The sequence below is a fragment of the Eptesicus fuscus genome, chromosome 2 (genome assembly GCF_027574615.1).
Source record: "Eptesicus fuscus isolate TK198812 chromosome 2, DD_ASM_mEF_20220401, whole genome shotgun sequence".
NCBI lineage: Eukaryota > Metazoa > Chordata > Mammalia > Chiroptera > Vespertilionidae > Eptesicus > Eptesicus fuscus.
Genome location: NC_072474.1, coordinates 6431786 through 6455982, shown reverse-complemented (window position 1 = coordinate 6455982; position 24197 = coordinate 6431786). Strand labels below are relative to the sequence as shown.

Genomic DNA, 24197 nt, shown 5'->3' with positions numbered 1-24197 from the left:
CCTAAGCCGGCAGGCAAACATCCCTCTCGCAGTCCAGGACCCCTCGCTCCTTACCGCCCGCCTACTTGTTGCTCCCTATCACTCAGCTCGCTGCTCCTTAGTGCTGCTGCGGAGGCTCCTGCCACCGCCGCTGCACTTGCCAGCCATGAGGCCAGCTTCTGGCTGAGTGGTGCTCCCCCTGTTGGGAGCGCACTGACCACCAGGGGGGTAACTCCTGCATTGAGCATCTGCCCCCTGGTGGTCAGTTAGTGACCAGTCATTCTGCCATTCAGTCAATTTGCATATTAGGGTTTTATTATATAGGATAGGATATTGAATGTGAACAGTAAATGAAAAATAAAATTTAAAAAAGGACCAAATAAAATTTTAGATCTGAAAATTTTTTAATATTTATATTTTTTAATTCTCACCTGAAGATGTTTTTAAAATTGATTTTTAGAGAGAGAAACATCCATGTGACAGAGAAATACCGGTCGGCTGCCTCTGCACCTGCTGACCCACCAGGATCTAACCTAAACCTAAGTATGTGCCCTAACCTAGAATCCAACAGGAAATCCTTTGGTGTACGGGTTAAGACTCCAACCAATTGAGCCACCTGGCCAGGGCAGATCTGAAAAAAAAATTTTTAATGTACCTCCATTTCCTGGTCAGTGTGGATCAGTAGTTAGAGTGTCCTCCCATGCACCAAAGGGTCATGGGTTCGATTCCAGGTGAGGGCACATACACAGGTTGTGGGTTCCATCCCTGTTGGATTGCTTGGGCAACTGATCGATGTTTCTCTTTCTCTTCCCCTCTCCCTTCCTCTCTCTCTAGAATCAATGAAAAAAAACAACATATCCTTAGAGGAGGACTTCAAAAGAAAAAAAATGCTGGTTTGACTCAGTGGATAGTGTTCTACAGGCAGACTGAAGGGTACCGGGTTGGACTCCGATCAAGGGCATGTACCTGGGTTGCAGGCTCAATCAGGGGCCCTGGTCAGGGGTTCAGCAAGAGGCAACCAATTGATGTCTCTCACATTAGTTTCTGTATTTCTCCCTCCCTTCCACTCTCTCTAAAAAAAAAAAAAAAAAAAATCAATGTAAAAATGTCCTCAGGTGAGGATTAACCAAACAAACAAATACCCATCTCCAGTGTGATTATTGAAGGAACATATGAAGTATTTGTTCAATGAATGGGAAGGGATGGGACTTTGCTTTCTGTTTTAGCAACTCTTCAAGCCAGAGGGTTTATTTTTTATTTTAATTTTTATTGATTGATTATTTTAGAGAGAGGAAGGGAGCGAGAGAAACACCAGTGTGTTCTTCCACTTATTATGCTCTCGTTGGTTGCTTCTTGTCTGTGCCCTGACCAGGGATCCACCCCGCAGCCTTGCTGTATCAGGAGGAGGTTCTAACCCACTGCGCTGCGGGCTGCCTGTCAGGGCCCCTCAACAAACCCCTCTGGGTGCCCTGGCCCCTGCTGTGGGCCGAGCTCCTCTGCCACAGCAAAGGTTTGGGTTCCATTCTGTCAGGGCACCTACTTAGGTTTTGGGTTTGATCCCCTGTCCGGGCTGACTGCTGCTCAGGAAGTGACTGAGGACCGTTGAGGTCTGTGTGCTCTGGTGGGGAGCTGGGGTTCCATTGCTGACATGGCCGACTCCGATCCCCGCTACCCCCGCTCCTCCATCGAGGACGACTTCAACTATGGCTGCCAGCGTATACATCAGCAAGTGTAGGTCAACCTTTCCATGGCTTGCCCGGACCGGCTGCTGCGTAGTTGCCCCGGGAGGCAGATTTCTGGGTTCCCAGGGAGAGCACCCTCTGTGCCAGACGCCCAGGGAGAGCGGGGTCCCAGAGGGAAAGCACTTTGCTCCACCTCCCCTCCAGGCTCCCGGTCCGGAGCACCCATCCTGCACAGGGCTCAGAGGGCAGAGCCACTCCAGGGAGGCCTCCTAGCTGGGTGTGAGAAAACAAAACTGAAGCGCTTCCTCCTTGAACCCTGTCGTCTTCGGTGTAGAAAGGGACAGATGAAAGCCTCAGCAGCCTTACTGGGGCAGGCTGTGCGCACAACCTGCTGATTGGCCGTTACTGTGATGGCGTCCCGGACAATTTGCATATTCCTTTATCATTAGATAGATAGGCATAGTTCATGGACACGGACAACAGTATAATGAAGAAAAGGGGACGTGTAGGGGTTGAGAGGATGGGAGTAAAGGGGGGAAAGGGAGATATCTGTAATATTATCAACAATAAAAGGTATATTTAAAAAGTTATGCAGGCTTGATGTATGGATGTGTGTATGGAGGGATATGGAGTAGGTGAAGAACTCTGTCAGAGAGGAAGTGGGGAAACTAGTTAAGCAACTACGGCAACTATAGAGACAAAGTATAAAAATGGCATGGACCAGGTGGTGGCAGTAGTACACTTGAAACATGCTTTTCAGGACTGGTCCACAATAAACGTGATAGACAGGTTATAGGGGCGTAAAAGAGAAAGCCGGGTCAAATATGACTTCCGGGTGGATGATATGAACAGTTGTGACCCTTAATGAGAAGGGAAAGGCAAGGAGAAAGATTTAGGCAATGATCAAGTCCAGCTTTTGACATATTAATTTTGATACCTTTGAGCAATCTAAGGGGAAACATGAAAGAGACAGTTACATATATTATTTTGGAGCTCAGAACAAAGCTCTGGTAAGAAGCACAAGTTTGAAAGTCATCAGACAGAGATGGTACTTAAACTGCCTAAGGCCAGAGGGTTCAGAGCAAGCAAAAAAAAAAAAAGAGGGACAAGGACAGAACCTGAGAATCTCTACTATCTGGTGATTAAGGAGAAAATGGAGAACTAGCAAAAGATACAGAGGAGTGTTATCTATGAAACAGATTTCTTTGTTATTTTCCTTTACAATAAGGTGCTATTGGAACATCTCAATTTCTTTTGGAACAAGGAAGATCATAAACTGAAAACTTAAATATGGCCAATATTCTTCTCATATATTATTCCTGAGAACAAAAGTTCTATATAAACATAATAAATTATTCACAGAAAACCTGAACTTTAATAATATATATATATATAAACTAATAAAAGTATCAGATGACACATAAATGTTCTTAAATTTTATATAAACAAGATGAACTCCAATGGTGGAAAACTCACAAAGTAATTTTGCTTTATCTGCAAATATTAATTTATTCAATATTTGAAATATTTATATATTTAAAAAATAATTATAATTTTATTCATGTGCAATAAACTTATAAAATGACATTAAAATTTTTTAAGATTATATAATTATTTCTTGGGGGAAAATAAGTCCTGTAAAACATCAGCAAACTAGGCTAATGGAGGATGGGTTAGAAAATAGTACCTTATATACACCTGAAACTATTACAAAATAATATTGAATGTAAACTGCAATTTTTAAAAAAAGGGAAGAAAATAGTACCATATAATTCTTTAATGATTTTTAAAACTGCAAATATCTTTCCAGTACTCTCTCCACACACACATTTCTCCAGTAATTGATCACTGATAGTAGAAAGATAACACCTTTAATTTCTTTTTCGAAAAAGGACTATAACTCAGACTCAGAGATCAGGCTCTCCAAATCCCCAAAGATATGGCATATGTGGCAAAAAAATCTTACCATACCACACGGAGTAATTGGAAGTCTGAGCCAGATTTAGCCTGCAGGGAGTACTGCCTCACAAATCATCTTCTCCCCATTGTCTTTCAATAACAATTCATGGAGCCACTGGTGGGTATGAGCCATATCCTGGCAGATCTTCAATATCTAGCAAGAATCTTAGATGGACAAAAACAAACAAACAAACAAACAAACAAAACCTTTCACCTTTAGGAGATCAAAATTGCCACAGTTAAGTTCTTTTAGAATAAAAAAATCATTTTCTATAGAACATGAGTAATACAATAAATACAAACAAGACAGTAGCAACATATTTCCAAGGAGAATAGACTTTATTTATCAAAGGAATACTCTGGAGGCAACAGTTCTTTGCTTAGATTTACTGAGATGAGTGCCTGATATTGCTTGAGCTTCACATAATTTTATCTGTCTTCCCCAGATGAACTGAAATGATATACCAGAGGAAGCTGTATGCAATGCCTCATGTGCTTGAGAGCTTGGGTTAAATAATGATTACAAGTAGTATAGAATTAGATGATTATTGCTGGGGACTACCCATGCATTAGAGAAAGACAATGGAAGGCTGACATCAATTTATTACTGTAGTTGGCAGAACATTAACCTCCCCCCACAGATGCCCATATCCTAGTCCCCAGAAACTGTGAATATATTAGGTTGCATGGCAAAGAGGAACTAAGTTTGCAGATGTAACTAAGGTTGTTAATTAGCTGACCTTAAAGAAGAGAATATCCTGGGTTATCAGGATGGGCCCACTGTATTCATAAGGTCCTTGACAGTGGAAGAGGGCAGCAGTAGGGGAGAGTCAGAGGGAGACGTGAGTGCAGAAGGCACAGAGGAATGCAACCTTGCTTGCCTTGATAATGAAAAAAATGGGCCATGAGCCAATATATGTGGGGAGTCTCTAGTAGCTAAGAACAAGGAAATGGATTCTCCCTTAGGGCCTGCAGAAATTAACACAGCCCTGCTGACCCCTGATTATAGCCTAGTGAGACCCATGTCAAGCTTCGGAACTACAGTGCTGTAAGAGAATGTTTTAATGTATCTTTATTGTTGAAAGTATTACAGACGTCCCCTTTTCTTGCCATTGACTCCCATCTACCCCACACCCGCCTCTCCGGCCTTCACCCCACTATTGTCTCTGTCCATGGGCTACATCTATATGCATTTAAATTATTTGGTTAGCCCTGACTGGTTTGGCTCAGTGGATAGAGTGTCAGCCTTCAGACTGAAGGGTCCCAGGTTCGATTCCGGTCAAGGGCTTGTACCATAATTGTGGGCACATCCCCAATAGGGGGTGTGCAGGAGGCAGCTGATCGATGTTTCTCTCTCATCAATGTTTCTAATTCTCTAACCCCCTTCCTTCCTCTGTATAAAAAAATCAATAAAATATATTTTTTAAAAATTATTTGGTTAATCTCTCCCCACCCACCCCACAACCCCTACCTGCCTTCTGAAATTCCTCAGTCTGTTCCATGCTTCTATGTCTCTGGATCTATTTTGTTTATAAATTTATTTTAGATTCCACATATGAGTGAGATCATGTGATATTTGTCTTTCTCTGACTGGCTTATTTCGCTTAGCATAATACTCTCCAGGACCCTCCATGCTGTTTCAAATGGTAAGAGAACCCATATAACTTAACAAAAGGAAGACAAACAATCAAATTAAAAAATGGGCAAATGCCCAGCAGGCTTGGCTTAGTGGTTGAGCATCAATCTATGAACCAGGAGGACATGGTTTGATTCCCAGTCAGGGCACATGCCCAGGTTGAGGGCTGGATCCCCAGTGTGGGGTAAGCAGGAGGCAGCCGACCAATGATTCTCTCTCATCATTGATGTTTCTATCTCTCCCCTCTCCCTTCTTCTCTGAAATCAATAAAAATATATTTGTATAGGCTAAGGACCTAAACAGACACTTCTCCAAAGCAGACATACAGAAGGCCAAGAGACAAAAGAAAAAGTTCTCGAAGTCACTAATCATCAGAGAGATGCAAATCAAAATAACAATGAGGTATCTATCACCACACACCTATCAGTATGGCTATCATCAACAAATCAACAAAGGACAAGTGTTGGTTAGAATGTGGAGAAAGGGAAACCCTAATGCACTGCTGGTGGGAAAGTAGACTGGTGCAGCCACTGTGGAGAACAGTATGAAGTTTCCTTCTAAAATTAAAACTGCAACTGCCATTTGGCCCAGTGACCCCACTTCTATAAGATAATTTTTATTGCTTTAAACCACTGCTTGTGGTAATTCATTACAATAACAATAAAAACTAATAGAATTACCAAATTTAAGGTGAAGTGTGAAACCCAGAAAGCCTTCTTGTCAGTGACTTAAAACAATTTCATCTCCTAGAAAACAGAAGGTAAAAACATCCTGAGGATCAGGTCCAGAGCTTAAGTACAAGGTTAGGAGTTCTGGGGACAATTGAATTTATCCTAAAAGTTTGCTACATAAAAGTAAGGGGCCCCACTGGGAAAATGTGGAGCTCTGGAGATTTGGGAAATGAACATCTGGTCACTCAACAATGTTGATCATCAGGTTCCCCTGGACTCTATAGACCTACAGAAGTGACACATGATCCGTTAGAGATTAGTGCTTCATGCTTCTTCCTTGCTTGAGGACAATTCAGATGACAATTCTTTGCAAGAGGACAAGAGGCCCACTCAGGATTTGCCACCATAGTCGCTCTTGCCTCAGAGACCAATAACTAGGTGTAAGTCATAACTGGCTGGGGAGCTGCTGAGCCTGACAAGAGAGGAAAGGCACAATGGCCCAGAGGAAGGAACTAACATTGCCAGCAGGGTCAGTACAGTAGCTTTGGGACTGAGTCTAAGGATGCTGGGTCAAAAGGGAATGAGACATAAAGTTAGGTAACTGAGAGTTCATTGACACAGAGACCTCTGCATGGCAAGATATCACTTTTCTCCCTTAAAATCTACCCCTAAACCCCTTACTGATAACCAATCCAATAATCAGGATTAAGTTAATGATCCAGACATGGAGGTGTTAAAATTACCAAGAAAGAAAGGAAAAAGAAAAAAAAGACACTACTCTCTGAAGGAAGTGGATTTAGCCAATGATACCTAGCAAGAGTTGGAAGAGCATGTAGGGAATAGATTCCAAGGGTGCTGGAATAGGATGGCCAAGGATATAAAGTTGCATAAGGGAGGGTTTTTTTATATGGGTGCACCCTTTGTGATAAAAGAGTTATTATCACCCTGGCTGGACCCCAGGAAAGATGCAAGAGTACTGCTAGGACCAACTTGCAAACTTGGCATGCCTATAACACCCCTTACTAGGTGATACAGAACTGCCAGAAATGTTGTAGCATATAGTAGAAAAGGGTAAAAAGACAAGCTGTGTTTTATCCCTAGTAAAGGGGGAGAAGGGCAGATTTGTGCTTTTGTATTCATTTTCTGTCATGGACACCTGTATTAGTTGGCTAGAGCTGCCATAACAAAATTCCACAGACTGGGCAGCTTAAACAACCAAAATTTATTTTCTCGCACTTAGGGAAGCTGGGAGTCCATGATCAAGGTGCTGGAGGACTGGTTTCTCCGGAGGCCTCTCTCCTTGCCCTGCAATAGCCACCTTCTTGCTGTGTCGTCACTTTTGTGGGCATGTTCTCCTAGTGTCTCTTCCTCTTCTCATAAGGGCATCAACCCTATTGGATTAGAGTCCCACCCCGATAACCTCGTGCAACTTTACCTCCGTAAAGGCCTATCTTACAATACAGTTACACTGGGGATCAGGGCCACAACATATGAATTTTGGGGACACAATTTAGTCCATAACTCCTTGAAACCAAATATATGATTGGTCAAATGTATAAATACAGTGTAAGATAATGAGGGATTTTTAAATTTTACCAAAACAACTGGTTACTTGGAGGAGGAAAAGACAGGGTGTAAATACTGCCTCATTACCTCTGGGCTCTCTGGAAAACAGGGCTCACCAGACTGTCTGGCGTCTCGGAAGGTCCACCCAGCTTCACAGGAGCCCATCCTCAGTGTGGAACTCTGTCACAACTGAATCGCAGACCAACTTCTCTCTCTGCTCAGTCCAGGCTCCCTTCCTCCTGTCCAGGGGTTATTATTCCCAAGAGCACTCCCTAGCAAACCACGTCTCTGTCTCCATTTCCTGAAGCCAACCTCTGACATGCAGATACTTCATCCTGCCTTGATCCAGCCTAATTCCCACGATGTGACCCAACTGTCTGCCTGGAACAACAATAAATCTATTCCAGCTGATTCTGCATAGTTCTAACCCAATGCTATGACCAGGCTAACTCACCTGCTCCTCCCCAAGCAACTGCAAATACAATCCTCCAGAGCAGAGCATTTTGAAAATGTGCTTTACTGATGTTTATTTATTTGCTTTATCAATAACTTCCATCTGTAAAAATGCTGAGTCTTTCATTAATAACAAGAAAACTCTGTAATGTCATAATAATTATTAGGAAGATGACAGCTATATACCATGAGTGAGAAGCAGTCAATAATTAAGCCACCAGAAAATATCCTTAGAGCTATTTTTGAATAGTCTTTAAAAATATGCAATTTAACTTTGGTCACAACTAAAGATATTTAAATGGTATTTTCATTTTCATAAGATATTACACCCTTAATTTTGATGAAGGATCTCTATTCCAGCTTTTTGAGTCATTCCATTGAATTGTTATTGTTAATACTAGAGGCCTGGTGCATGAATTCATGCCTGGGTGAGGTCCCTGGGGTGGCCTGCAGGGGGGCCTGGCGCCGCCCGCTCACCTGCTCCACCATCCCGCTGCCGTCCTGCTGTCATCGGGGCCCATGGGGCTGGCAGCACCTCCCCTGCCGCCCGCTGCAGTGGCCGCCATGTTCCGTGCTGCCTCCTGGTCGTCAGTGCATGTCTTAGCGAGCAGTCCAACTCCCAGTCCAACTCCCGGGTGAGGGGACAATTTGCATATTAGGCTTTTATTATATGGGATTATACAATATTTAGTTAAATGACAAACCATAAAATACATATGCACAAAAATCTTAAGTATATAATTATAATTATCCCTCGATTATTAAAACATCAAAATTCATCCAAAATAAGAGTAGGCATCTAAGGTATCATAAAATACAAAAATTGAAAGTGGAGAAAAACAAAACCCAGGTTTACTATATTCTGTAAGTACTCCCAAATACAGCTTTCAGTGTATGAGGTAGTAAAAACATAAAATCTATGATTAAACACTTTTAAACTATGATTTCACTCATCTTTTTCCTATTCCTTTACAAAGCCTTGCAATTTTAAATTCTAAAATTGCAAAATATATTATGACGCACTTCACTCGACAATATTATCACAATTTTCAGTGTGCAAAACTCATATCCCACTAGTTTCAAGTAACTGGCTCGGGTATGAAGAAGTCCCTGTTTAGAGAAAAATTCACAAATCAGATGTTTCTCCATGTTCTTAGAATAAAAAGCATGACTTTAAAATACAACAATAACAACAGTTATACTAAAAAATTAATGAATTCTCAATTTTGAAATGTGAATGTGTGATGAATTTCAGGGCACTGATTTTTCAGCCAGGCGAAATCAAGAGTTAAATTTCAAAAGGCTAGATTGCCTCTGACACTTGGGGGGTGGGTGGGGGAGGGAAAACATCAGCTGCTTAGAAATGCAGGGCACTACAGCTGAAAATAATACCTTTCCTGTTCTCTCTTGAAATGGTTTCCTATCGAAGCAGTTTCTGCATCAATCACACAGTAGCCAGAATGGTACAGGCTTATACTTTATAATACAGTGACTGCATTCAAAAAGCACAGGAAAAATGACTTTTATAGTAGACGATGCTGTAGCTAAAAGTTTAAAACAAATCACTAAACTACACTAATTTGTAAGCTTTGCATTTTGAGGAACTCACTGACAGCTAACAGCAGAGCTTGCAACCAACTGTCCTCTTGAGCACAACACGATTTTCGAGAGAAGAAACCCGCAGAAATAGTCTCCTCAATTAACTCTGTGCGAGAAATGCCCAAGCAATGCCCGGAGGGAACCAAAGGCAAAAATCAGGCCAAATATGACATTTAACTATCAATCTTACCAAGGCCAGTGGTTGTTAATCAGCCTGGGGGAAATCAGGAGTACACACGACAGTGGTGATTTTTTATAAGCACAGCCTACTATTTTAGATGGAGGAATATAACTACTTTGCAGAATATCTAGAAGAGCCATGTCTTCATTTTTTACAGGTCACTAATTATGAACAAGCTTAAAATATCCTATCAGTCCAAAAATAAATTATCCTAGAGAGAGCCCTCGGTATGGGCATTTCAATTAAAACAACAACAACAAATTATAAACCATAACTTTTTTCCTAAGAAAGAAAATCCTATATAATAAAAGCCTAAATTTTTTACAAAAATTTATCACCCAATTTGCATTTCAAATATACTGCTTAAGATAAGTTTCATCGATGGCACAATTTGAGCTAGCTAACTTGCATGTTTTAATCACATTATAATTGTATAATTATAATTAATAATATAAATAGGAATGCATACAAATATTTATTTTTACATGCATTTCACATTTGATTCCAAATTCAGCCACCAGTATGGTAGTTATTTAAACTTCATGAGTTTCAGATTTCTCATCTACCTCATTGAAAGATTAGACTATGGCAGTGATGGGCAACCTTTTGAGCTTGGTGTGTCAAACTTCGCCAAAAAACTGAGCATAACTCGGGTAGTGTGTCACTTTGAGGGAAAAACATTATTTCGCAAATGTTTCATCCTCAGGAGCAGCAAATGTTTCATCCTCAGCATGTGGTCGCCTCAGCGGCCGCGTGTCATCAGAAATGGCTACGCGTGTCAGTGCTGACACGCGTGTCATAGGTTCGCCATCACTGGACTATGGTATAATGTATTTAAAACTCCTGTTATACCCTAACCAGTTTGGCTCAGTGGATAGAGCATCAGCCCATGGACTAAAGGATCCCAGATTTGATTCTAGTCAAGGGCATGTACCTAGGCTCAATCCCAGTCCTGGCTGGGCACATTCAGGAGGCAAACAATTGATGTTTCTCTCTCACATCAATGTTTCTCTCTCTCTGTCTCTCCCCTTCTTTCCACTCTCTAAAGATCAATGGGGAAAATAGCACTCATATGTGGAATCTAAGTAAAAAAATAAAATGATGAACCGAGTGGATCCAGAGACATGGAAGCATGGAACAGAGTGCAGAAACTCAGAGGAAAGGCGGGGGAGGGTGGGTGGGTGGGAGGTGATCAACCAAAGACCTTGTATACATATATGCATAACCCATGGACACAGACAATGGGGTGGTGAAAGCCTAGGGCAGGGGAGCAGGGGGGGGGGAGAAGGGGGCGGGGGCTGGAGGGGACCAATGGGGTTAGAAAGGGACATATGCAATACTTTCAACAATAAAGAATTATTAAAATTAGTTAATTAATTAATTAAATAAAATCAATGGGAATATATACTTGGGTGAAAATTAACAAAAATAAATAAAACTCCTAATACAAAGTGTGACATATAGTAAGAACGTGATATACGGCAATTATTTTATGAAAAAATACTATACCTTTGTTTATTTTTCAGTAATTAAAAAGGTAGATGATCCAAGTTACTTAAATTTGGTTTGTGGATATATTTTATTATTCACCCTTGAATATAGGTATTTTTGATGCACTGAAAGCTCACTTTTACAAAGGAGAAAAGACCTAACTAATAGAGCAGGGGAGAGGAGGGATGGTCTTTGGAATATACCAGTGTATATTCCGGACTTCAAGTGTCCACAGTTGGAGCATCTGCCCCCTGGTGGTCAGTGCACGTCATAGTGATTGGTCGACCAGTCAACTGTTTGTCCCCTGGTGGTCAGTACATGTCATTGCGAGTGGTTGAGCAGCCTTATCATATCATTAGCTTTGATTGGTTGAACAGATGACCGAACAACCAGACACTTAGCATATTAGGCTTTTATTATATAGGATTGCCTAAGGCTTTTACTATATAGAATGGCTTTTCTATAAGTTACATAATAACATCATCTCTCTGAAGACTAGGGTTTAGAAGATTCCCATTCTTTTTTTTTTTTCCTTCAGTTTTGTGATTGATTTCTAGTTTCATACCATTGTGGTCGGAAAATATGCTTGATATGCTTTCCATCTTCTTAAATTTACTGAGACTTATTCTGTGTCCTAATGTGGTCTATTCTAGAAAATGTTCCATGTGCACTTGAAAAGAATGTATATTATGCTTCTTTGAGGGAAATGATCTGAAGATATCAATTAAATCCATCTGGTCTAATGTGTCTTTTTAAAATATATGTATTTTTTATTGATTTCAGAGAGGAAGGGAGAGGGAGGGACTGAGGGAGGGAGGGAAGACAGGAGGGAGGGAGATAGAGAGAGAGAAACATCAATGATGAGAGAGAATCACTGATTGGCTACCTCCTGCACACCCCCGACCCCTGCAACTGGGGATGGAATACGAAACCCGGGCATGTGCCCTGATGGGAAATCGAGCCCTGACCTCCTGGTTTATAGGTCTACCTCAACCACTGAGCCATGCAGGCCAGGCTAATGGAAAACAACAACAACAACAAAAAAACAAAAAGCAAAAAAAAAAACATTTAAATTGTTCATTTTTTAACATAATTGACAACTCGTTTGTTGATCCCTTAACTCTCTAAGCTTAGTTATACAAAACCCTTTATTCTTAACCACGTCTCCACTTTCTTCCTTAATCTTTCTATGAATAAGGAGGTCATGGTTCAATTCCAGATCAGGGCACATGCCCGGGTAGTGGGCTTGAACCCCAGTAAGGGGGCATGCAGGAGGCAGCCAATCAATGATTCTCTCTCATCATTGATGTTTCCCTCCCTATCCGCTCCTCTCTAAAATCAATAAAAATGTATTTTTTAAAAATGTAAGTGAATAATAGGACAAGGGGAGAATTACAATAATGGTATAGAATAAACCATGAAAAACAAGGAACTAGTTCAGAATCAGGATAAATATTTTTAAAAATTCAGATTCTTGATAATAACTTCACCAGTTCTGAGATACTGAGGTAAGACTGATAACTCCAAAACCACATGTCAGTTAAGTCCTTTCCCAGTTTACTGTGTGTATATGCTCAAGGAGACTTGCTTAGCCAAGTCAATATTATAAAAGTATTCTTACAAATGTATCTCTAAGTTATTTCATTTGGATGGATATTTTACGTGCTGCTATTTTTCAATTAGTCTCAAAATGGCAGGGTATTGAGACTACTCTTGCTCCTTGATACAAAAATTAGATGGATACATACATTTGAATACACACATATGTAAATATACTAATGACCATTCAGTTTAGTATACCCTAATATTATTTTTGGAGCTCTTAAATGAGGGTGTTCCAGCTCCCCACCACTACCCCCATCATTCAGGAGCAAACGGAGAAACTCCAGGATTATGTGGATTGAGAGGAGGCTAGCCTGAGAACAAGAACAGTTACATGTGCATACAAGATGCAGTATCAAATAACATTTTCATGCACATATTAATATTACAAACACTGTTCAAAAATACACCACTGCAGTTAGTTTCTGCTAGACTGACAAACTGGAATATTTGTTCCAGAAAAAAAAAAAAAATGACTTGCTTTCTTTTACTTTCTAGCCCCTTACTCTGTTCTAAGACCTAATGCCAGTTTTATTATGACCTACAATTGCTAGAGCATCTGCAATGCTAAAAAAAAAAAAAAAAAAAAGCTAGACATTTTTAAGAAGATAAAAGAAATGCTCCATGAACTCTCCCTCTACTCCAGGCATAAAAATGCAACCATACTTTTTCATTCTTGATGTTACTTACATTTCCTCTATGTAACAGCCCACTTTCCTAAGAGTTTATTAGATGTAGATACTAAGGGGGAGAGAGGTTAATATTTCTGCCTGTGGTCACAGTAGAACAAGAAGAAAACCCCAACTTTCCCAATAGTTTTCAACCATATCATACTGCCTTGCACAAGAATAAAATAAAAAAAAAAAACATTAATAAAAGCACAGCCCTAAGTGGATGGCTCAGTTGGTTGAAATGTCAGCCCATACCCCGAAGGATGCAGGTTGGATTCCTGGTCAGGGCATATATTCAGTTTGTGGTTCGATCCTCAGTCTGGGAGCCTACAGGAAGCAACTGATCAATGTTTCTCTCTCACATCAATGTTTCTCTCTCCCTTTCTCTCTCTCTAAAATCAATAAACATATCCTCCGGTGAGGATTAAAAATGATAACATTGAAATAATGAAAGCACGTAACTCTCTTTTCACAAAGCAGTTCATTCATCTCACTATTTGTACATTTGCAAAAAGCAACATGATGTTTTAAGTTATCCTAGACCCATAGTCCACTGCTTTGAAGTCATAGGCACTCTAAAAAGGCTTTGAAAGTATCTGACTTTAACTCCAAAAGCAGCTGCTATGAAGGTTCAAAGTTTCCCGAGTTTGCCAAGAATCGGGGAGGGCTCAGTAATCCCTAGGAACGTTACAGACAACAGTCCTATCTTCTGGTGAGCAGGTCAGTTGGCTTCAAATTGAACACACACAAACCCAGAATTTTGGGGGGCATAAATATCTGGGCAAGTTCCAGATATCACACCGTGAAATCTATTTTTCAGACTTACAGACTTTTTTGGGGGTTTGCATAATCTTACACTAACTCTTATGTCTATCTCTTTTACAACTTATCAATGTTTTATAACTAAATAAAAATAAAGTGTTCTTTTCCCCATAAATCCTTCTACAAATAAAAAGGATTAGATTAATAAAAAGGTTAAAGGACATATCTGATACACCTTTCTGGTTACAGTAAACTTTGGAGAAACTGCGAAGACTGTTAAACACACATCCCAGCATTATTGTTCTTTCTGTGGCACCATTCCCACAGCAGGGATCCATTTGGTAGGCAGCAATATCCTTTCCTCCTTCTTTGCCTATGTTATGCCAACCCTCTCTCAAGGCTCAACCCATGATGTACCAGTTTTTTTTCAAGTTTCCTCCAACCATGACACCAAATATAATTGTTCTCTTTTGTCTAGGAACAAACATTTGTAGATTTCTCAGAGCCTTATTTTCTTTGTTTTTACATTTGGCTTTATCTCCTCAATTAACCTGTAAAACTCTGGAGTTCATAGCCTTACTACACAGCTATCACAGGTGTTATCCACAACAGTTATACATTAATATGTTGACTGAAGTTACCAGAATTCAACCTAACTGCCCAGAATCTGTGTAGTATTCTCACTGGCCATAATTCCTGAAATGTAGCATACCTTTTACAGATCTTTCTGTCTGTCTCAGGATATTATAAGAGCCTCTTCTTCTTTAGTAGAAAGTCTACCTAAGGTGAGGCAGGGACCCAATTCTCAGCTCCACTTAGAAATAACAGAGAGAATGCCATGAAGCTTATTCTGTGACTATCTCTCCTAATGTACCTAAGCTACACAATTAATTAGCAGGAAGGATTAGCTGGTCCACAGGGATCACATGCTCTACTTAAGAGAGTTCCCATATCCCCTCATCTTTCCTTTCCAAGAGACCAGAAAAATCTCCCTGAAGATGTCTTTCAGTCAAACAGCATTTTTCTTTCTTCCTCAGTTTGAGGCACATGAGAAAAGTTCTAATTACTTCAGAAAAATAATTTTCAGTTTTGCCATTATTTAAAGGGCAGATACATATCTCCAGTAGCATTTTCAGGCTAGCATCTTATTTCTAACTCACCTCTATGAGCTATCGGCTGCCTTCTGTGCTGTCCTTAGGACTCTGGGAGGCCTAGCTATGAACCTGCCTGCCTCTTTCAGACAGTCATGTATCCCTTTCCACAGAATCACTCAATTATTTTAATTCCTCCCATTCTCATTATAACAAAATAAGTAATGAAATATGCTACTTGCAGCTATAGTAGCATGTCACATACTTGAACCCATCCGTCAACCACAAAACAGTCCTTAGTATAGTTTTGACTACGAATGGCAAGAAATTTGTGTCTCCTATTTTATAAGAGGTTGTAGATGTAGCACACAAAAGAAAAAAAAAGAGTAAATTATATTATAAAGTCTAATACCATTGCTCCTACCAAAATATATTTAACTGATAAATTGATAGTAAATGTCCAATAGATAAAAATTGTTCCTAATATTTAAATCCTCTTCTATGATTGTAAATTCCTGTAAACTGTATGATTCGGATTATAAAATCTAAATCATCTTTAAAGTGTTATTAAAACTAAGATTAGAAATGTCACAATATCTTGGAAAAGTAGTAGGAAACCAAAGAGCTTAACTGGGATCAATACAAGGTAGTATAGTTAAGAAAAAAAACAAAATCGTACTGGTATAAAATAGAAAGTAACTTAGTACATACCCCAATAATGCAGCATGAAGGAATTTAGTAAGTTGGCAAAAACATATCCACCCAATGAAAGTGCCTAGACTCTGGGAAAAGGTGTGAAATTTCTTTCTGTAAAGAAATCTCACAAACAGCATAGGACCATCATCTGACTGGCATAATATAAAACCATTATGTCTTAAATTAGTGGGATGATTTACTGACACTTTAAAGTCTCTTCTCATTTATAACTTCATGATTTTACAGAGCCAAACGTTTATTAATTGGATTTGGAAATAAAAATAGGATACAGTTTTCTATGAATGAAATCACTTATTCAGTCTGCTGTAAGTAATATATTTACAATGACAGTCATTGAAGCAAAGAAATGAAACTTCATTTTGTAGGACTCCAGTTATTAGCAATTACAATGAAGCTAAAAATGTTCACCTATTCATACTTAAAGTACATTAAATATAACACTCTGCCTGTCCTTCCAAAATAGCCAAAAAGAAGAGTAAGGCCCTCCTCGATTTAACGGGGAACTGACAGCACATTCCTTTAGTTTACTGCAGCTGCGAAGAGCACCAACTCTACAGCTCAGCTCCAGGATAGCAGCTATGTCTATCTAGCCGTTTGCCTTTGAGGGTTGCAAGGCTGCAAAGCCCAACTCTTTCAAGACTCTTCTCAGAGCATGAGCACCAGGGCAGACGACGTGAGTGATGAATCACTTCTATAGCTGGAAAGCAAACTAAGACAGTCCCTAACACGGTCTTAATCACATAAAATGACCCCGTAACGTTCATGCTGTTAGTCACATGCCCATGAGCCCTATCCCAATCACATTAAAATAGTAAGTTTTAAAAGAATACAGATCACATTTTTTTCAGAAAAGTTTGCACATACCCTGCTTCCTCAAAAGGCTTAAGGTGATTCACCTTATAAAATAAACACTGAAATAATTTGCCCTGGCCAGTGTGGCTCTGTTGGTTGAATGTCATACTATGCACTAAAAGGTCACCAGTTCGATTCCTGGTAAGAGCATATACCTGGTTGTGCGTGTGATCTCTGGTGGAGAGTTTGATTCCCAGTCAAAGGCGCTTACCTGGGTTGCAGGTTTGATCCCTGCCTGTGGGAGGCAACCAATGGATGTGTCTCTCTCACATCATGTTTCTCCCTCCCTCACTTCCACTTTCTCTGTAAATCAATGGGAAAAAAATATATACTTGGGTGAGGATTAACAAAAATAAAATAAATAAAAAATATAATAAAATACCTAATAGTTTTCCCATGTAAGACATACAGGACATGAGCAAGTAATAATATATAAAATAATCTTCCCAGTTGGCATGTGAATTCTCAGTCATATGACCAGCAAGGACAACCATGAATGGATAAAAAGAATCCCAAGATACAAAGGACTGCCACTGTTCCTTGTGATGGTAGCTAAGGTGGCAATGATAGAAGAGTTTGCGTGTTTGTGTGTGTGTGGTGGTGGGGGGAGGGAATATGTACATTCAGGGACAGTTGGATGAGGAGTGGGAAGAGAGAAGATTAGAACTGATTGTATTTGATAAAGATTCAGATCAATTTTTTTTTCAGCAACATTTATTAAAGTCATCTCCTCCTCTCCTTCCACAGGCTGACACCCTAAATATGTGTTCAATCAAAAGCAGTATCTGACCACAGGGTCTCTCCAAACTCAACCTGGGCAAAAATCACAACTCAGTGCATGTGGGATACCTTTGCTGTGAGGATGGCAACATTCTGAGACTGATGTAATATTCAACTGACCTTCCAGAGTATTCTTATCTTTTTAGGTCAATCTGTCCGTCTACATTCAATCAACTGACAGTCTGAAATATCTTTCAGATACTTCCTTTTTCCAACTTATCTCTGGTTCTCAATTCCACTAAGCCTTTTTCTAACCAGCTACTGCCTGGGTGCCAGCTGTATGATATTGATATAACTTGAACTGAGTGAATATAGCTTGCTAATTTGTCATACACAAGTGTTTAATAAATTTATTTATTGCTTCCAGTGCATCCTGGAAGTTATTTAGGGAGAGTGCATTAACTATTTCAAGACACCACATCATAGGTTGATTTGGCTCCCATGAAAACTATTAAGATATTTGTCCTGGCTGGGTGGCTCAGTTGGATGGAGTATCATCCCATACACCAAAAGGTAGAGGGTTTGAGTCCCAGTCAGCACACATACCTACATTGTGGGTCCAATGCCTGGTCCGGGAGCAAACAGAAGGCAACCGATCGATGTTTCTTTCTTTCTCTTTCTCTCTCTTCTCTCTCCCGCCACTCTTCCTTTCTCTCTGAATTCAATAAATATATCCTCTGGTGAGGATTTTTTTTTTAAATCAAAATTATTCAGACATGAACTGTATTTTTTTTTTCATTTGCAGTCGGGATTTGTCCTGTGTTAATACAGCTATAATATTTTTATTAGCCTCCTTGGAAACTAAGGTTAATAGTTATGATGGGCCAAATGTAAAAATATAGTTTGTTGCAATGGGGCAATTTTTCCTGTTTTAACAAGACAACTGAGAAGTTTACAGGAGATATGAATCTCAATATTGTCATTATCAACAGTATCTCTAGAAAACACAGTTAAACAGCCCAAACAATTTACTATCGCAGAATGACTTACAAATAAAATTCCCCAAACTAGGAAAATGCTTTGGATCACTCAGCTCCCAGTATTTACATAAGTATACACATTATCTGGGGTTTGATAGTACATTGTGATCCTTGATGCTATGTTTAATCAGTTACCCGAAACCTTATGGGATGGGAGTGCAACAAAATTAATAATGCCACAAATGGATACCAGTTGATGTTCATCTACTGACTTTTGGTTTCCAGTGATGCTTAATTGAGTAAAAATAAATTTAAGATAAAATTTTAAAATTCTAAGAGTATTTTGAGGAAAAAGTGTGAATACAAATAACTTTTTAAAACTCAAGAACAAAATTGATTTTAAAACTTCACAAATATAGATATCTCCAAATGTATATTATCCATCAAAATAGGTGACATAGTTGTCTAAGGAAGTATACATTTTTTATTTTTTGATGCTGCTCTATTATGAAAAATTTTTTCACGGTCATTCTTTCAGAAGTGTTTTCAAATAATTTATATTACTGTAATGACATCTCTGATATGAAATATGTAAGGGACATAAAGGGAAATTTTCATTTTTAAAATATTTTAATCACATTAGAACTACTGACGGAGGGTAGACAGGCAGATATAAATGAAAGGATAATCTCCCTTACTCAATTCCCACACATACACAAATCTCAGCAATTATGGAGTTAGTTTGCTGAGCAATATCCCAAAATAAATGGCAATTAGTTCCTAGGTCTATAGCAGAAACTTTTACACTTAAGTATTGCACACGGGTGCCAAGCTGATTAAGCACAACAGGAAGGAGATTATAGTAACTCAAAACAACATAATCCATACATTAAAACAAATTTTCTCAATTACAAAAAGAAATCTGAATTTCATACTCAGTTTTCCAGCCAAGAAGTAGAAGAGTGAAGCGGTTGACTAGCTACTTCAAAAAAGAAAGGTTACAATGACGTATGTCTAAATCATGTAAATAATATTAGGCTGCAATGAAGTCATTTCCTGAGTTACCTATAACACAATTTTTAGTTCCTCTTGAACCTAGCTAAGAAAATAGTATTAATAAAGAATACTAACTTGTGTGCAGTATGAATGGTTTTACATCTGGAAATATAGGCAAATAAAGGGATATAGACTTCTATGTTAGCAGAGTTCCCATTTGGTCTTTGAAGTCTCCATTTATAATTGTTCCACTTCAAATATATATGTATATACATGTGTGTGTATATATATATAAAATTTCCAATTCTCTTCATGTAAAATGTTCAAAACACACTTCATAATCTTACACTAACTCTTATGTCTATCTCTTTTACAACTTATCAATGTTTTATAACTAAATAAAAATAAAGTGTTCTTTTCCCCATAAATCCTTCTACAAATAAAAATAAAACTATTTTAGGCTAAGAAAGGTCATGATTTACAAAGTCAGAGCAATGAAATTTGAAGTATACCCTTGTAGTTCTCAGATTTCAGCAGGCATCAGAATCATGACCTGAGTAAAAAACACAGATTGCCGGGTCACACCCTCTGCATTTCTGATTTAGAAAGTCCAGGACACTGAGATTTCCCAGGTGAGGATGATGCTGAAGTTTAGGGGTTTCCACTTTGAGAACCTAATTTCTGTGCTATGTAAGACATATTTGAAAAGTTATAATAAGTATATTTTTTTGCCCACCTCATAGCTGTGACATTTATAACCAGGGATGCTGATTACTTTTCACACAAAGCTGATTCTATTTTTAGCTAAGTTACTAATAACCACATCAATATTAAAATAAAACAAACCAAAAAACACCACCGCATCCCCATCACAAGGACCAGTTCAGCAGCAAAACTACCTCCTTCCTTATTGTTAAGCAACATGGGCATAAGATTTCTCTAATGCAATTTTCTTATTGTCTCCATTCCTATATCTTACCCTTTTCCTCTACCCAACATGAGACTTTCCAGGACAAATAATCTGAATTACAAAAAGTAACAGGAAATTGGAACTATCTCTTTCTAATCCAGACAGTTCCAGCCATACTATTCGCCCCCCATTCCACCCCCTGCCGGCCCCAATCTTCCACACTTACTATTCCCTACACACACACACACACACACACACACACACACACACACACACAAAATTAAAAAATAAAAACTCCTTTTGTTGGGATGATCTGAACCAATGAAAGAGAAATAAAGACTTGGACATGGTATAAAAGGAATTCAAACTCTCCCACACTGAGGAACAGCTTCCTGAGAAGGCTCTATCCAGCATTCCTCCATCCCTAGAATCCTGGACACTCAGCTGCTCCAGGCACCAGTGTGGCTGCAGGCAAAGAGCACTAAATGAACTGCTGCTGTGCTGGAGGCCACACCTCCTACCATAAGCCAAGAGGTAAGATGTGCCTGTAGTCGCAGCATCTCTCTCACACATACTCACACCACCACCATCATCATCACCATCCAGCAAGCTCTCTTCCCTGTGGGAAAGAGGGAGTGGGAAGAGAGGGAAAATTAAGAGGCTTAGAGTTGGGGAGGGCGGTTCCGGCCACCTCCCAGCACTGCTCAGCCCTGGGCAGTACACAATGAGGATGGGAAAGGTCTGATCTCCCTCACACTTTCCCCAACACCTACCCATGGCACACGCAGTGGTTTCTCAGAGTTTGAGGACCCAACATCCCCTTGTACCCATAGCCACTCCGCAGTCCTCAGTCAGGTCTAGGGTCTGCAGGGAAAGGTCCGACATTTCCACAAACACGTATGCCCTTTGCCGGGGGCAGCCAGTGACCCAGCACTGCAGTGCTGGAATCCAAACCCCAGAGTGAGACAGTGGGCACGGGCTGGGCTCCCAGCACACAGCCTCTGGATAGTGGCTGGAGGGGACTGTGGGTGAGATTTGGCCTGCCCTCCCTCAGGGGCTGTTCTCCCAACCTCCTCGCCCCCACACCTGGAGATCACAAAAGTTATTTTTCCTCTGTGGCACTGCCTGCTTGTCCCAGGAGATGACCACTTCAGCCAGAGCGAGAGGCTGTGTGTGAGTGTCTCTTTCTGTCCTGAAAGCCAAGGGTGCCAACTGCTGACAGGCAAAGGAACCTGGATTGGCTCTTGAGGACTTAAAAACCTCCCCATTAACAAGCTCGCCCTTCTCCCCAGTCCTGATGCGCCCAGACCTGGGTGTTTCAGAGAACTGAGACTGTGTTCCAGTCGCAGGGAACTGGTGTCCTGCCCGGGAGCCCAGACGCGCGGACTTGGCGGTCCATTCATTCATGCATTTGCTCATCCATTCACACAAACATGTCCCTTAATTGTGTCTGGCACCTAGAATCTTGCCTGCTATTTCCTCCTCCCCAAGTCAGTGCTCCAGGCGATGGCTGGTGCAAAATGCAACTCAACTGTCACCCCACTTCCTAAGCTGGAAAATCAAGTCTTACAGGCATATTCTCAATCTCTCTCTCTCTCTCTCTCTCTCTCTCTCTCTCTCTCTCTCTCACACACACACACACACACACACACACACACACACACACACGTGGGGAGGAGAAGGGGAGCAGAAAGGAATGGGGCGCTCACTGGGGTCACATTCGAAGCCTCCATTTGGGGGTAATCGCGGCACTGCCTAGGCGGCCAACGAGGTCAAATCTTTATGAAACCCAAGACTGCTGGAGCTCGGGTGCCCAGCGGGGATAAGCCAAGCGCACAGCCCCGGTTCCCAGGGGTGCGACGCCGCCGGCTCCACTCCGCTCGGAGCAGGAGCCCAGGCGCCGTGGCCGCGGCTCGCAGCCCAATCCGCAGCGCGCTCGCTGCCGGCTCGTCGCTCCCAATAACGTGATGAAGTGTGAACCCAGTGCCGCGCCGGGAGGGGCCCCGGGACGCGCGAGTCGTGCCTTTTCGCTCGCCAGCCTATCTTGCCCAAGAATCACAAGGTCACGATAACGTCGCGATCTCACTCACCGTACACTCCTTGGCCAGAGATGCCCTCCAGGAGGACTGTCAGCAGCCACACGAGCCCGCACACTAAATCCATCTTCGCGTGCACATGCACATATCCAGCCCGGGGGGGAAGCGGCGGGACCTTCCGGAGGCCGGCGGCCAGGCGAGTGCGCTCCTTTCGCTCCCGGGCGGCGCCGACGCGCCTGCGAACCGGCCGCCCGAGGCAGCGCCGTCCGTCTGTCCTTCCCCGGCGGCGGCCGTGAGCGGAGCGCGGCAGCCCCACGCACCCCGCACTCATGCACGCACCAACACAGAAACACACCCCCCACAACACGGCGCCCTGACACACGCTCACGGGCACGCCTCGCTCACACGGGGCGCCTGGGAAGATCGCAGGCGCCGGGGAGGAGCGGGGAGGCGAAGTGTTCTCCGGGGGAGCGGGCGCAGGCTCCGCAGCGGCGGCGGCGCGCTGGGCGGGCGGCGGGCGCGGGCCGGGGGCCGGGTGCGGAGCGCCGGGAGCCCGGCGCGGGCAGCCGGGGAACAGGAAGTGGCTTCTGACTCGGGGCCCCGAGCAGAGGAGAGGGTTCCTCGCCTGGGTTCGTCTTCACAAAGTAACTCGCGAAGGTCCCCGGAGGAGCATCAGGCAGCGGCAGCGGCCCGCCCGCCCGCAGTCCGGAGCCCCCAGCCCTGCTGTCTTGCCTTCCCCCATTCCATCAGTTGCCATTGCAACGCCAATCCGCTTACACGATACAGGCTCGCATCGCTGAGCTGGGAGAGGAGGAAGAGGAGGGGGGGGGGGGAGAGGAGGAGTGGGACTGGGGGGCAGGGGTGGGGAAGGAAGGAAAGGAGGAGGGAGAGGAAGAGAGGGACGACAGGAGCAGAGTGTGCGCCTGGAGCTCTCCCGGGCACCAGCCGCCGCCGCCGCCGCCGCCGCCGATCTCCAAAACAGCCTTCGGGACCCGCCCGCGAAGAGGGGCCTCCGCCGGCAGCGCCAACTGCGGGAGCCGCCAGCAGAGTCCAGCCGCCGCCACTTGCGAGAGGGAGAGGCAGAGGCAGAGGCCGGATCCGCACACACGTCCACGCGTGCTCGCCCGCACCGCGCGCGTCCTCTCCGCTGCCGCGCCGCCCCCGCCAGGTGGAGGGGTGGGGGCGGTGGGGACCCGCGGGAGTTCGGAGGAGGAAGCCGCAGAAGGGGTTCCCCGCCTGGGCCAACGTCGCGCTGGCGTCCGGGGGTGAACGCGGGAGCGGCGCCCAGGAGGACACCCGGCTTCGCGGCCGCCGCTCGGGCCCCGGCTGCGGCAGAGGCTCCCGGGCCGGGCGGCGGGGCGCCCTGGGCTCGACGCCGGCTGGAATCCCGGGGTGGACGCGGTGCCGCGCGCCTCGGAGGCGAAAAGGAGGAGGAGGGCGAAGCCGGGAGCCGGCGGCCGGGCGCCGGGAGCCGGAGGGGAAGGCTGTGTGTGGTCACGTTGTGCGCTACGTGCCGGGAGCGCGAGCTGCTCGCCGCAGCCGGGCGACGTCAAAGCCCGGGCGCGCGGCTCGGTCGCCGTCCCCGCGGCGCGGCTCCCCCTTCGCCCGGCCTCCCGGTGTCAGCCGGGCGCCCCTCCGCGCGG

The 24197-nt window shown here is 42.7% G+C and overlaps 1 protein-coding gene across 1 annotated transcript in view; it reads right to left on the bottom strand.

Moving 5' to 3' along the window:
* Positions 1-22885, bottom strand: part of MDGA2 (MAM domain containing glycosylphosphatidylinositol anchor 2) — a 1000910-nt gene extending 978025 nt beyond the window's left edge. The window contains exon 1 of the mRNA XM_054725417.1: positions 22609-22885. Coding sequence (XP_054581392.1) covers positions 22609-22885 — 277 coding nt within the window. The remainder of the gene's footprint in view (positions 1-22608) is intronic.
* Between the last annotated feature and the right edge of the window lie 1312 nt (positions 22886-24197).